This window comes from Cuculus canorus, chromosome 18, assembly GCF_017976375.1.
Source record: "Cuculus canorus isolate bCucCan1 chromosome 18, bCucCan1.pri, whole genome shotgun sequence".
NCBI lineage: Eukaryota > Metazoa > Chordata > Aves > Cuculiformes > Cuculidae > Cuculus > Cuculus canorus.
This window is the reverse complement of record NC_071418.1, coordinates 428,456-441,439: the sequence shown is the minus strand read 5'-3', so window position 1 is coordinate 441,439 and position 12,984 is coordinate 428,456. Positions and strand designations below refer to the sequence as shown.

General features: G+C 47.8%; 1 protein-coding gene across 1 annotated transcript in view; it reads left to right on the top strand.

Moving 5' to 3' along the window:
• Nucleotides 1-245: 245 nt before the first annotated feature.
• Nucleotides 246-12,984, top strand: part of MYO15B (myosin XVB) — a 36,653-nt gene continuing 23,914 nt past the window's right edge. The window contains exons 1-20 of the mRNA XM_054083644.1: nt 246-313; nt 717-813; nt 1,361-1,464; nt 2,573-2,636; nt 3,162-3,275; nt 4,825-4,986; nt 5,201-5,314; nt 5,759-5,817; nt 5,908-6,031; nt 6,727-6,822; nt 7,283-7,414; nt 7,555-7,680; nt 8,109-8,186; nt 8,503-8,645; nt 8,770-8,815; nt 9,186-9,310; nt 9,437-9,554; nt 9,988-10,187; nt 10,596-10,689; nt 12,378-12,449. Coding sequence (XP_053939619.1) covers nt 261-313; nt 717-813; nt 1,361-1,464; nt 2,573-2,636; nt 3,162-3,275; nt 4,825-4,986; nt 5,201-5,314; nt 5,759-5,817; nt 5,908-6,031; nt 6,727-6,822; nt 7,283-7,414; nt 7,555-7,680; nt 8,109-8,186; nt 8,503-8,645; nt 8,770-8,815; nt 9,186-9,310; nt 9,437-9,554; nt 9,988-10,187; nt 10,596-10,689; nt 12,378-12,449 — 2,121 coding nt within the window. The 5' untranslated portion in view covers nt 246-260. The remainder of the gene's footprint in view (nt 314-716; nt 814-1,360; nt 1,465-2,572; nt 2,637-3,161; nt 3,276-4,824; nt 4,987-5,200; nt 5,315-5,758; nt 5,818-5,907; nt 6,032-6,726; nt 6,823-7,282; nt 7,415-7,554; nt 7,681-8,108; nt 8,187-8,502; nt 8,646-8,769; nt 8,816-9,185; nt 9,311-9,436; nt 9,555-9,987; nt 10,188-10,595; nt 10,690-12,377; nt 12,450-12,984) is intronic.

Here is a 12,984-nt window from a genome sequence, read left to right as displayed (position 1 = left end):
CACGGCACAGAGCACCGCTCAGGTTAGGCTGGAGAGGTCCAGGAGGAACCTGCACTTAGCGATAGATCGTAACAGCGATAGTAGCCTGATAGCAAAGAACAGAGTTCTGATTTCCCTGGTTCCTCATGTTTCTCAGATCAAGATAGTGGCCCATCTCTAACATAGCTCACTGATGAGTAACTGTCTGGTGCTGTCTTTGTGAGGTCAGTTAACTGGGGTTTTCTTTCTGTTTGTCCAGACACATCTTTGCCATAGCAGAAATGGCCTACGTGCTATCACAGTCGTCAGAGCAGGAGCAGTGTGTCATCATCAGGTGGGAAATGCGGGCACTTTTTCGAAGGCTAGATGATTTCTTCATGTCAGACTTTCAAGTTTGTGTTTCACTGCCCATGAGTTTGTCATTCTGCCTCTTGTGTAAAGGTCTTCAATTGAAACCATGGATGAGATGGATATTTATTTCCCTCTGTCCAAATACAGTCTGAATTTAGCTTCACATCAGTCTGGAGGAGCGGAAGAGAAAGCGTTTGGCATTCCACAGTGGAATCTTATTTGGGCCTCTTTTGTCAAGTTGTCTCAATGTTTCAAATAATATGTGATAGACCTTCATTTGCTGTAAGTCAGTACAGCTCCACTGACTCACAGTAACAGGGCCTCTGATCTATCTGAGTGAGCAAATTCTGTCCTGATGCCACCTTCATTACTTCTCATCCCTCCAGTGGGCACAGCGGATCAGGTAAAACCGAAGCTGCCAAAGCAATAGTGCGATACCTGACCCTGCTGTATCAGAGATCAGACACCCACAGGATCAGACAGGTGAGAGGTGGCTGAGGCTGGCTTTGCGCTGCGATGGCTGGGCAAGGAGTGGGAGCCGGGACACAGTAAAGAGCCCGTACTGTTTATATTATTTCTTTGTTCCTGTTTAAGTGAGCTGGACTTTGCATGGCTTGTGGTTCAAGGTGAAGCTCCTGTAAAGACATGAAGACAGCTGATGTGTTTCTTGTTCTGTATTTTGGTATCTGGGAGCCCCGATGCTGTGCAGAGTGCTGTATCCGTTTGAACGGAGATCATACCTGCCTTAGAGACCTGATAGCTGTGTCTGGGAGGTGAATCTGAACAGACACAGAGCAGAAGTAAAATGTGAGATCATAGCAGTGAAGGTAAAGAGCTCATAGTGCAGCTCGACAATGGCCAGAGGTAATGATACCAAGAAAAAACTAAAATCAGTCTCTTTATCTATGCAAGAATTATTTCAATGAAGCCCCATTATTCTTGGATTGTCAAACTAACAGTTACTTAAGTCTCTTTTGGGTTTAAAAACCTGTGATTGCTACTGAAGTGTTCACTCCCCCTTTTCTCCAAGCCGTGCAATGTGCTACCCATCCTGGAAAGTTTTGGGAACGCCAGGACCATCCTCAATGACAACTCAAGCCGGTTTGGAAAGCTTCTGAATGTCCACCTGCGACAGTGAGTTAAACAAACGTCTTGGAATGCTGTCCTTCCAGCTGCCTGATGGTTCTTAGCTAAGAAAAGTCCCAGCAGTGCTTAGAGATATGCAATAACCTCCCCTCCACTCTGTTTTTTGTCAGGATAGGAAGAGAGTGAGTTTACACCTCTAGTTTGTTTTAGGTTTCCTCCACAGCAGAATACATCTTCACCTCTCAAGATCAGTGATAAATGAAGAATGCAAGAATAGCTGAACTGGCTTATACCAAGAAGAACTTTTATCCAATGTTATGTCTCCAGCACTGGCCACAAGCATTCACTGAGGCCGCAGTAAGAACAGGCCAAATACACATAATGCTTTTCTCTAACACTCTCTTAGCTCTTAACCATTTTCAGTGGTTCAGGAGCTTTTCTGAGACTCTTGTGGTTTTCCAGTTTCCTCTTGGACTCCTACAAACTTTGTGTCTCTGCAACAGGCTTTGACAAGCGTTTGACAGGTCTAACCAGTTCCCTGAAAGACACCCGAACCTGCCTCCTTTCTAACTACTGGTTTCTTTGAGTTTTATTTTTTTGTTTGTTTGGGTTGTGCTGTTGCCTAGCACTGAGCTGGTATTTTCATGGACCTGTCTATCACAACCTCAAGGTCTCAGTCCTCAGCAGCGATGGTTACCTTGAGCCTGTCAGTTTATATGTGATGCTGGGATTGCACCAGCCTGTATGCATCACTTCACATTTATCCACAGTGAATTTCATGTGCCCTTTTCTTGTTCGCTCACTTGGTGTTGCAAGGTCTGTCTGCATTTATTCACAGTTGCCCTTCACCCTCACTGCCCTGAAGAATTTCATGCAATCAGGAAGCTTTGTCACCTTGTTGTTCAGTTCCTCTTTAAGGAGGACCTTAAAGAGTCAAACTTGGAGTTACACTTAGGTCATGTTTCATAGCTGTTTTCTCTGTAGCATTCTGATACAAAACCCTAGGCTCAGAAAGCATCAAAACTCAGACTGAGGTGTTCAGGTCATACCCTTTTTTTTCTCAGCAACAGCTCCCTCTGCTAAAACCTCAGAGAAATGGATCTGCAGCAAGCCTGTCACTGGCTTCTGACAGGATCTGTTGTTGTCTTATGCTTAGTGGCATCGTGGTGGGAAGTTCCATCTCCCAGTACCTGCTGGAGAAGTCTCGTGTGGTATTTCAGGTGAGGATTGTTGAGCTCCTTCCTCCTAGAAGGGACTCTCTCTCCCTTATTCATATTTAATCTTAGATTTACTGTTAAATAACAGGGAAGGGATTGTATGAGAATTGCCTCACATATCTTCTGTTAGCAAGGAACATGTCCCCTCTGTGTAGCACAAGGTGATCGCTTTTTGTTTGAGTAAAGCAGGAGGTTGTTTTGTCTCAAACAAGTTGAATTAAGCTCCTTATTAGGATTATTAGAAGCTAAAATTTTCCTTGACTGATTTTTTCTTAGTGTCTGGAGTGTGGAGAAGGTCAGAAATTGGAGCCCTTGGAAGGGACTGCTATCCAATAGAGCTCCCAAGGTGTCAGTGAGAGACCCGGGGTACTTTTCAAATCAGACAGGTCATGGGTGGCTCCTGGTCTCATCTTTTTGGCCCCAGAATTTCCGTGTCCTGCTCTTCGAGCGTTTGGCTTGTGGCCACAAGTATTCTATGGGGTTTTAGAACTGGATGTGGGTCAATTCTATGAACTGTGTCCCCATCAGGCCCCTGGTGAGAGGAACTACCATGTGTTCTACGAGCTACTGGCTGGGCTGCCTGCGGAGCAGAAAGAGGAGTTGTACTTGCAAGAAGCAGAGTCTTACTTTTACCTGAACCAGGTGAGTGAGGCAAGGGTGCTCAGCAGTGACTGATGCTGTGGGATGGGCAGACATCTCTTCTGTTTCGTTTTTGAGACACCTGGTGACTTTGCTTCCCTCCTGATGTGACCCTGGCAGGACTCTGCTGCAGTCTGCTCTGCTCTTTCTCACGCCTGGCCCAAGCAGGACTACCTCTGTCTTAGGGGATCTTCTCACCTTTCAGGCCCTTCTGTTCCCTAAGGAAAGCCTTTTCAAAAAGCAGTCATCGTGTAGGTCCATGGCTCCACCCTGTGGTGGAGAAATCCTTTTCTTGTTGCCTTTCCTTGCATTTGCACTTCATTGTGAGACTGAAAAGAGTAGGGGATGTTTCTTTGTACAGCAAAGCACTTGCTTCATTGACTGAGCCAATGGGGGGGGATTTTAACGCACTGAAATGTGCTGCTGGTTATCATCTCTTTACACTGGGAAATTGTTTGCCAGACTTATAGCAAGCTGGTATCTTGGAGCAGGTTTCTTTTGTTTAAGAGGGTTCTTGGTACTCAAGGAGATCACAGCAACAGCAAGATACCTTTTTTATTTCAGCTGTGTGGGTCAGCTTTCCCCGGGGGGGGGGAAACTTTACAGCAGTTGTGGTCATGAACAGGAATTGGGTCAGGAATCCTTCTCTGATGCTATTGTCTTTCCTTCGGGCAAGGAATGGACGAGTGCCATTAATGACTGGAAGGTGGAGGGCAATTAAGGGCCCATCCCTTAATGAGGTGATGTTCCCAGTTGGCAAAGGATCTGTGTTGTGAGCTAAACTGTTCAAGGTGGTGACTAACAGGAGTGGCTCAGCTGGCTGCAAAGAGGGAAAGGGAAAAAGAACAGATCACTCGTAACGGAGTCAGCAGAGGCTGAGAAAAATCTCTCTTGTATCTTGATCTTGGCAAGCAGAAGTCCAAGGGCTGCCTGGACCTCTTTCTTGTTCACATCTGAATCTGGCAATCGGCTGGAAAGAATGCCTTTGTACACAAACAGGTTCTACAGACCCCCTTGCCCCAGGATTTTGTGAACTTTAGGGTCACAGGCAGTTGTTAGGACTGTCCTCTTGAAGAGAGAAGCACAAGAAGAATTGGATATGCCCATGTTGTGTTGAAGCTCTGTGGCAGAGGTGAGCAAGCCTACAACCCAGGATGGCTCTCTAGGTGCACAGAAACCCATTTGCTTTGGTATATCAGGTTCTGGTACCATTTGAGATAACAACTCTGACCTGACTGACTTGGGAGTAGATTCTGGCATCCTTTCTCCCAAGCTGTACTCCAGCAATGGGTGAGGGGTAGCTGGCATGCCTATATCAGAACGTAGCGTGTGTGGGCAACAGAGATCTTACTCCCAAAAACTCCAGAGAGAAAAGGGACTGGCCTGTTATGAATGCTGAGCTCCCACCAGTGGAAGATCTTATTGGTCTTTTTATTTCAGATTCCTCTGGTCCTTAAAGCTTTGAGCTATTTCTCTGAAGATTGTGCTGGTAGTTTGGTGCCAGCTGGGGGCAAAAGGGGCTGACCACCAATACCTGTTCCTGTTCTCTCAGGGCAGAGCCTGTGACATCCTGGGGAAGGAGGACAGGCAGGACTTTCTGGTCTTGGTGCAGGCTCTGGAGGGAATCCATCTCTCGGATGATCAGCTGGCCTCCACCTGGGCTGTCCTGTCCGCCATTCTGCAGCTGGGGAATATCTGCTTTACCTCCGACGAGGTACACTGACCCTGGCAGCCTGGGATGTTCTGTTTGCGCTGAACATTGCTGTCAGCCTGTGTGACAGGGCTGAGGAGACTGTTCTTGAACCTAGATGCTTGTGTTTTGCCCAGGCTGTCACCAGCTATTGCAGCTGAGGTGCTGCTCAGAATGTTAACACTAGTGGAACCGACTGTCCTATCCACAGCTGAATCTGTTGTTCTCTGTTATTTAGAAAGATTCCTACGAACATGCAGCCCTCGCCAGTGACACTGAGATTCAGGTTGTGTCCAATCTGTTGCATGTCTCTGCAGATTTCCTGAAAAGTGCTGTCACTCACCGTGTCACTGTGAGTACCTTTTTGGTGATTTCTCGGTCATTCTGAAGCATGGAGCGCCCTAGCCCAGTGCTCTGTCAGGAGAAGGGCCACTACCTCAGCAGGTCCAAAATCTGGGAGGTAACAGCAGGAGTAAAGTGGTCGCTGTGCTATATCAGTAACGGGGATGGGCTGAAATCCTCAAGGCAGCTTGGTAAAGACAGCAGAACTCTTTTGCCAGGGTTGTTTTCTAACATGAAGGGGCTTCAGACAAGGCTTTGGCCAGCTGACTTCCACTCTGAAACATGGAAGCAAAATTCTGGTTTTACTCTTTCCTTTGATACCTGGCAAAATTCCCAGGGTAAACAGAAAAATATCCATTTATTAACCAGGCTGACTTCCTTGTGGATTTAAAATTAAAAAAATAGGTGTACTTATGAGATGATAACAGTAAATTCTGGATCTTCATGTATCCAGGTGACATCTTATGACCAGATCTTCACCCCTCTGTCTGTAGAAGGAGCCATCGATGCCAGGTGATTTCTGCTGCTGTTGTCTGGGTTGGCAAGAGGCACCCAAAGGTGCTGGCTTTGCAGGAACTGATTTTATTCCCCTCTTCTCCTCAGGGATTCCATTGCCAAGACTCTGTACTACCTGCTCTTTGAGTGGCTGCTGATGAGAATCAATGAGTGGCTGGCTCCCTGGGAACCAGACTGTGCTGTGGGCATCGTGGACATACATGGGTTTGAGGTTGCTGTTTCTATTCTTTTGATATTATCTGGGCTGCAAGTGCATGTGCTGATTCTCCTCAGTCACTGCCAGAAATGAGAGGTACCTGATGGGTGGAGTTTCTTTTTGTTTTGTTTGTTTGGGATTTTTTTATTTGTTTGGATTGGCTTTGGTAGTTTTTGTTTGGTTTTGTTTTTTCCCTTTCCTTCCCCCCCAGAAGCAGACAGTAGTTATACCGTGTATATCAGATGTCTGTGTTCAGGGGGTACTTTTTTCAGAGGTGAAAGTAATGTGCTTTTAAATCAGCACTTTCAGACAGCTTGGCCCATTAAGTTAGCTCATATGCTGTGTTAAATATGGATCAAAGCTGTCTTTTCAGCAAATGCACTGGGGTTTAGAAACCACGATATGTGTTATGTTAAAATGACACATTTGGATTGTAAATCCATGGTTCGATTGTCTTCTTCTTTGTGCTCCTTTGCAGCTTTTCTTGCCTCTTGCAGCTCAGCCCATTCAATAGACCAGGCTGAGAGCTCGCAAATCAGTCATAAGACATTTGGAATTTCTCAGGTTCATTCACACTTCCTGATCAGAACAAGCTGCCTGAACCTGCAGCTCAGGTCACTGCTGTCTGGTGCTGTGCATTATCCGCAAGAAGACATGGCCTTTGGGGAGGGGTGTGGGTCAGAAGCGGTAGTGCCCTTTTATCTTTGTAGGATCTAAGTGTGAACAGCTTAGAGCAACTCTGCATCAACTTTGCCAATGAGCATCTCCAGCGATTTTTCCGCCAGACCGTCATTGCCCAGGAAGAGGTAAATGGAATTCAGTGAAAGGGAGAGCACATGGATTGAGCTGAGGCAGCCTCATCTGGAAAGCATCCATTAGTGGAGAAGCTGGAAGCTGCATAGGACTGGCCCTCTTAAGCGGTACCTGTGGAATTCTGGCCCAAAGAGTTGGCTATTTAAAGTCTTTTACTAGATCTGTAATAAAATAAGAGAAAGGGAGTTTGTTAGGGCCTTGCTCCCTTTTACAGGTTCCCTAAGTGAGTTGGTCAGGATCGAGGACCCTAGCCCTCAGCTGGTGCTTTTAAAGCCTCTCTGGGTAGATTCATTGCAGTGTTTTATGTACCACTCATGTCCTGGAGATAAAAGGTCCTAGCAGCAATGAAACGCTAACTGGGATGGTGATGAATAAACCAGATCCCTCTGTTAGCTCCCTCCACTGGTTCTGGTTTGCACGGCTGGATCTGACTGGCTGGTCTTTAACGTGCAGGAGGAATATAGCCAAGAGCAGTTGGCTTGGATTCCTGTTTCCAAGACGCACAACGAGTCATGCCTGGATTTCATTGCTGCAAAACCCCATGGCATCTTGAGTATCCTGGATGACCAGACTTCACTGGCTCAGGTGAGAAGCTCTCATCCTCTGATGTGACGCCTTCCACAGGACGGTTGTGGTGAGGCAGTTATGCAGATTGAACATGGACTGTTTTGGCCTAATTGGATATGTTGTAGCAGCAGGAAACATGCTTGTCATCTCCTTCACAGGCCACTGACCACACTTTCCTCCAGAAGTGTCACTACCATCATGGAGACAGCCCTTGGTATGCCAAGCCCAGGCTGCCTTTGCCGGTCTTTATTGTGAAGCACTATGCAGGCCCTGTCACCTACCAGGTGAGCTGGCAGGGGAGCACCTGGAGCAATAGGGCCAGTGTGGAAACGTGTCCTGATGGAGCAGCTCCGATGGCTGTGGACAAAGCCCTCTGTTTGTAACGGCACATTGCTCTAGAGCATCAGTTTATCAGAAACGACGAGATTCATATTAGGAAAGGCAGAAGCAAAATAAACTGTTGTTGCTGAAAGAAAGTGAGGGTTCAAAGCCTTCTGGGAATGTTAAGGGGAGAAGGAGCAATCCCTCCTAAAAGCAGAAGTCATTGTCCCCTCCACTCCTGGTGGCAGCAGGAACAGCGAGCTTCATTCTCCAGGTTTTCCCCTTGTTCCACCTCTCCAGCTGCCTGCCCCAAGTCAGGCTGTGTGTGAGGGGGTTTGCCTGTCTGGCTGGTGATCAGAACAGTACATTGAATTGGACTTTGCCTCTGCAGGTCCACAAGTTTCTTAATAAAAACCGTGACCAGCTGCGTCCAGAGGTGCTGGATATCTTCTCTCAGAGCCGCCTCAAGGTACTGTAGTGGTTCAGGATGAAGATCTTCACTGTAGACTCCTAATGAGCTGCTCATTGTTTTCATGTGAGAAGCATGGTCAGATGTCAGGAACTGCGAGGTGTTTTGTTCTCCCGAAGGACACCTGGGAATTGAGCAAGTCATCTTTTGCCCACAATTGATGCATTTTATATTAAAAATGCATAGACTGTCTGAGGATGCAGCTGGGTTCCTGGCACTGCTAGGGGCAAGGGAGAATGGTCACTCAGTTTCAGATATAAGATATTGTTCTTGCCATGTCATTGAGGGAGCTTTGGCCATTTCTTTGGTTTTGCAGGTGGTGTCCCACATTTTCCAGAAAGCTAAGGCTGCCTATAGTCAGCAGTGGGAGCTGAGGGCCAGAGGCAAAGGGCCTCAGGCCTCCACACTGGTGTCCAAATTCCAGCAGTCTTTGCAGGACCTCACAGCCAAGCTGAGAAGGTGAGAGGTGCTGTTATGGTGCCATCCCTGCACTGGGCTCATTGCTGCACCCAGAACTGTCTGAAGACTTCCCAGGTCGGCACTGTCAGGTGGATGATCAAAGGTTCTTCCTCCTGTTTTGCAGGAGCCATGTTTTCTTCATTCGGTGCATCACACCTAATCCCCAAAAGGTAGGACAGCACCCTGAGCTCCTTGTGGAGTCCCTCAGAGCCCAGTGTTCTCCAGCAGCTCCCCTTTCACATCCTGGGTTTGGACTTCTTCGGTGCATTCCATAGCTTGGAACTTTTCTTCCCCTTTCCCTGTCTCTCACCCTTTCTGGTGGCCATGCAAGCTGACCACATGCTGGAGAATAAGCAGCCAGTGTCAGTTGGACACCAAAGGATGTGCTGAGTTTTGTGTCCCACTGCCCACAGATCATGGCAAGATCTAACCCAAGAACAGGACGATAGAAGGAGACCCTTCTAAACCCTCTGTCCTCTGCCTCCTTTCTTTTTTCTTTATTTTTTTGCTTTACACTTTTCTCCTGTTTTACATTCACAGCTGTCAAACATCTTTGATGTGGAGTATGTCACTTGCCAGCTGCGGCATTCTGGGATTCTGGAGGCCATCCACATTAGAAAGGAGGGATACCAAGTCCGTCTTCCATTCCAGAACTTCCTAGCCAGGTACACTAGTGTGCTGGCTTGAGATCCCTCAGCTGCTCAAAGCCTGGATGAACAGTGCGATTTGTTCTCCTCTAAGGACTCCAGTTACAGCCCTGGTTTCTGTCTTGTCACCGTCTTGTCTTCCAGGTATGGCATCCTGGCTGGGCGAGGGCACATCTGCTTGGAGGAGAGAGAGGGCTGCATGGCAGTGCTGTCTCATGTAGTGGGGCACCCATCAGACCTCTACCAGATTGGAGTAACCAAGGTGATGCCTATAGAGAACCCCATCTTAATTGCACAGACTCAGCATGTTCACTCTCTGCCCAAAGTGGGAGAACCCTGCGTGCCTTCACCTCCGTTTTTCTCAAGTCTGGAGGAAGGATTTTTAGCATTTCAGGGAAACAAACTGGGAACTGGCTCCAGGCTATTGTAGTAGCACAGCTAACTCCTTCGTCCACCCAGTGTTCCATGATGGAGATCTGGGCTTCTGCCTTTCCTGCCTACTAACCTTCATCACCCCCTGATTACCTGTCCCCCGCAAATGCATCTATCTCTGTCACCTGCTCCTATCAGTGCAGTTTCCTTAGCAGAGAGCCTTAAAGACTACAAAGAGATAAACCAGCAGCTTTTATTACTTATAAGCTCTTAGCGAAGTGGGCTCCTTTCCCTGTGGGTCAGCAGCTGCTCCCTCTGCCCAGGTCTTTCTGAAGGAGAAGGCCAGGCAGCTTCTGGAGAGACGATGGAACCAGAGGCAGTGGTGGGCCATTGCTACCTTGCGAAGGAACTTCCGATGCCTCCTTCACCGCAGACGCCTCCGTGTCCTCCAGGAGAAAGTCACAATCATTCAGGCTCACTTCCGAGGTTACCAGGCAAGGTCAGGAGCCAAAGGCCAGGCAAGGTCCAGCCTTTTGCTCTTGCCTAGGACAGCAAGGTGGGGATGTGGCTGGCCAGGACCCTCCTCATGTCAGCCCCTGGCCCGCTCTGCTGGGGGAATCCTGTTCTGGAGTGGTGGAGGAGGGACTTCCAGCCTGGTTCCCAGCACTGAGCAGAGAGGTTCCAGGGGAAATATAGTTGCTGCCAAAGCTGTTAGGCAATTTGCTTGGTCTAAGGCTGATATTGTGACAGCTAGAGCAGAGGATATAGGGAAGATGTTTAAGGGAGGACCAGGCTTAATGCAGCAAGACCAAATCCAGACTGTCTGGTTGTGATAATGCTTGGTTTGGCCCATACTCTCCAACTGAGTCACCATATGCCTAAATTTTGTTTCTCCCTCCTTAGCAATTCTTCTCTTTTCACATCCCTCTAGGAAACGGTACAGGAGGTTGAAGAAGACTTTGGTGCAATTTAATACCATGATTTTGATCTCCAGACCTTTGATTCAGAGGAGGAAGCGCTGCCAGGTACCAACACTTTACTCAGGACTGGGCGTATTGCAGGAGCTGCTTCTGCACTAGGCAGGGAGGGTTGGTGGCTGGGTGAGGCCAGGGCAGGGATGGCAGTAGAAGGTTTCTTGGAAATTATCTGATGAGGTGTCCTTCACTCTCTGGCTGAAATAAATGTAGTCAAAAGAAAGAACCACAGAGAATGGAGCCTTCTTTCCCTTGACAAAGTTCAGAGTTGGCAAAGGCAGTGCAAATGCAGCCAATTTGTGTGTCTGTGTGTGAGAGCTTCTCTAGGTTGCCCCACACAAGACATGAGCTTATTCCGTCTGTGGTCTCCAGAGCAGTTATTCTGCTCAAGCTATAAGGAGTCGTTTACCTTCCTCTTCTATTTGTCCAATTCAATTTCTGCTGTTTTCCCATATGGTGGCTGAAATGCAAGATTTTTTCACTGTGCAGTGATCCTTCTCTGATCCCTTACGCCGCCTCAGGCTGCTCAAGTCCTTGGCCTTTTGGAAATTAACTGTGACCATAGTTTGGGTGAGAACCGAATGACAGTCGTTTGAGAAGATGGAAAGCTGCATGCAAGAGAGCGTCATGGCTCTGTCAAATGGGTTGAGGTATTTCGCACAAGCTATTAAAAAGAAAATCGAAACCAGGAAATGGAACCACTCGCTGTTAGAGTAGCAATGAACACCCCTACAGCTGTCAGCTTTGTGAGGGAGAGACCCAGTTCTGCTGCTGGTGTGACTAGGATGGGGCAGAGGGCTGAGGTCACTGTTGTTGGAAGGCTGCGGAGGTTCCTTTTGCCATGCCGTGCCCACGGCAGTGCATGTTTCTATTCCTTTTCCTGCCCCTTCCTACCTGGACAGCTTCCAGCTTTTCTTTCTCCCAGGTAACCGCAACAGCACAGCTCTTTTGAATCCGTTTCTCTTCCTTCAGTGTTTGCTGGATCTCTGTATGTAAAGCAGCAACAATTAAGGTCTCAAAGTTCACCTGCTGCAAAGTTCCTCCTTTTCCCCCTGCAACAGCCCTGCCCTTTGGACTTCAGCATGCCTACTGTCTTTCTCAGCCCAGCCCTTATAGCCTCCCATCTAGTCACATCATTCTGCAGCATAGACAAGCAGGAGAGAGAGAGGGAGAGAGACACCCTCCTTTTCCATCTCGGAGTAGGAGTCAGGTGAGTCGTGGTGCTGGGGAACAATGGAATGGATGGGAAAGGGCAGTTTGGCCCTTTGGGGCCAAGGGGAGTTTGGCTTTTGACATCTTTTCCAGAGCCTCTAAAGGGGTCCCTCTCCATGGACAAGTTTGCCTGTTCATGCTCAGGCTGCATTCTGTGTTCTTTGATGCTAGAGGAGGCAGGTGGATATTTTGTATAGCTTCTGTGTGCTTTTGTCCCACAACACATCGAATGCCAGGCAAGGCAGGAAAGATGTGGCAGAGATACTGGGTTGGTGGTGAAGGCTCTTGGTGTTAAATTGTGTCATGCAGGGCAGACGGTGTTTCAGCAAAGCCTAAGGGCTTTGCCTAGGCATCTCCTTCCCAATACAGTGTTGAGTCCCAAGAAGGCTCTGCAGCTGGTTTTTTATTATATCCACTGGAGCAGGACACTGGGTCCTGCCTATCTGCAAAGTCTGCTGCCAGAAGAAGCTGTAAGGGACCTCGTGCACATCTTTTCCCACCCCTATTCCCTTTTTATCTCCTAACAGGAGTTAGAGGAAAAGAAACAAAAGAGATCCCTGGCCAGTGGTGACACGGAGAACAGTCCCAGCCAAGGAATGGTAAGTTGTCAAACAGTTTGGGAGCTCTGGGATGAAAAAAGCCAGGCTCTCGGGGTGTTCCCCTCCTCCAGCCCAGATTTGCTGAGGCACAACAGAGGGCACACGTACGTGGAAACCTGGCAGTAAGATTGCAGTTTGCCTGGTATAAAGAGACTTCTAACACACAACTGTCTCATGAGTTCAGCGTTTCACAGTCTCTGGGCAGTCAGACATCATGAAGTGGTCCTGGGTAGAGCATTGTATCTGTTCACAGAACTGGGCCTCTTCTGTGGGACTGGGAGGAAGGTGGATTTTGATAATCATGTTCTATTGTGAAGAGTGGGAGTGAGATAGTTCTGCACAAATGTATTTATGGAAAGTGGTGTAGAGAGGAGGTATTAAAGGTTTCATAGCAAATTAACTGCATGGTCTACAGTGTGTTGGACCCATATCAGCTGCTATGGGTAACACTGCTAGCTCATGTCATTATTTGTATGTTTAGACTAGGCACACGTTTGTGGCGATGTGTGTAGCAAGGAAATCTGAACAGACATCA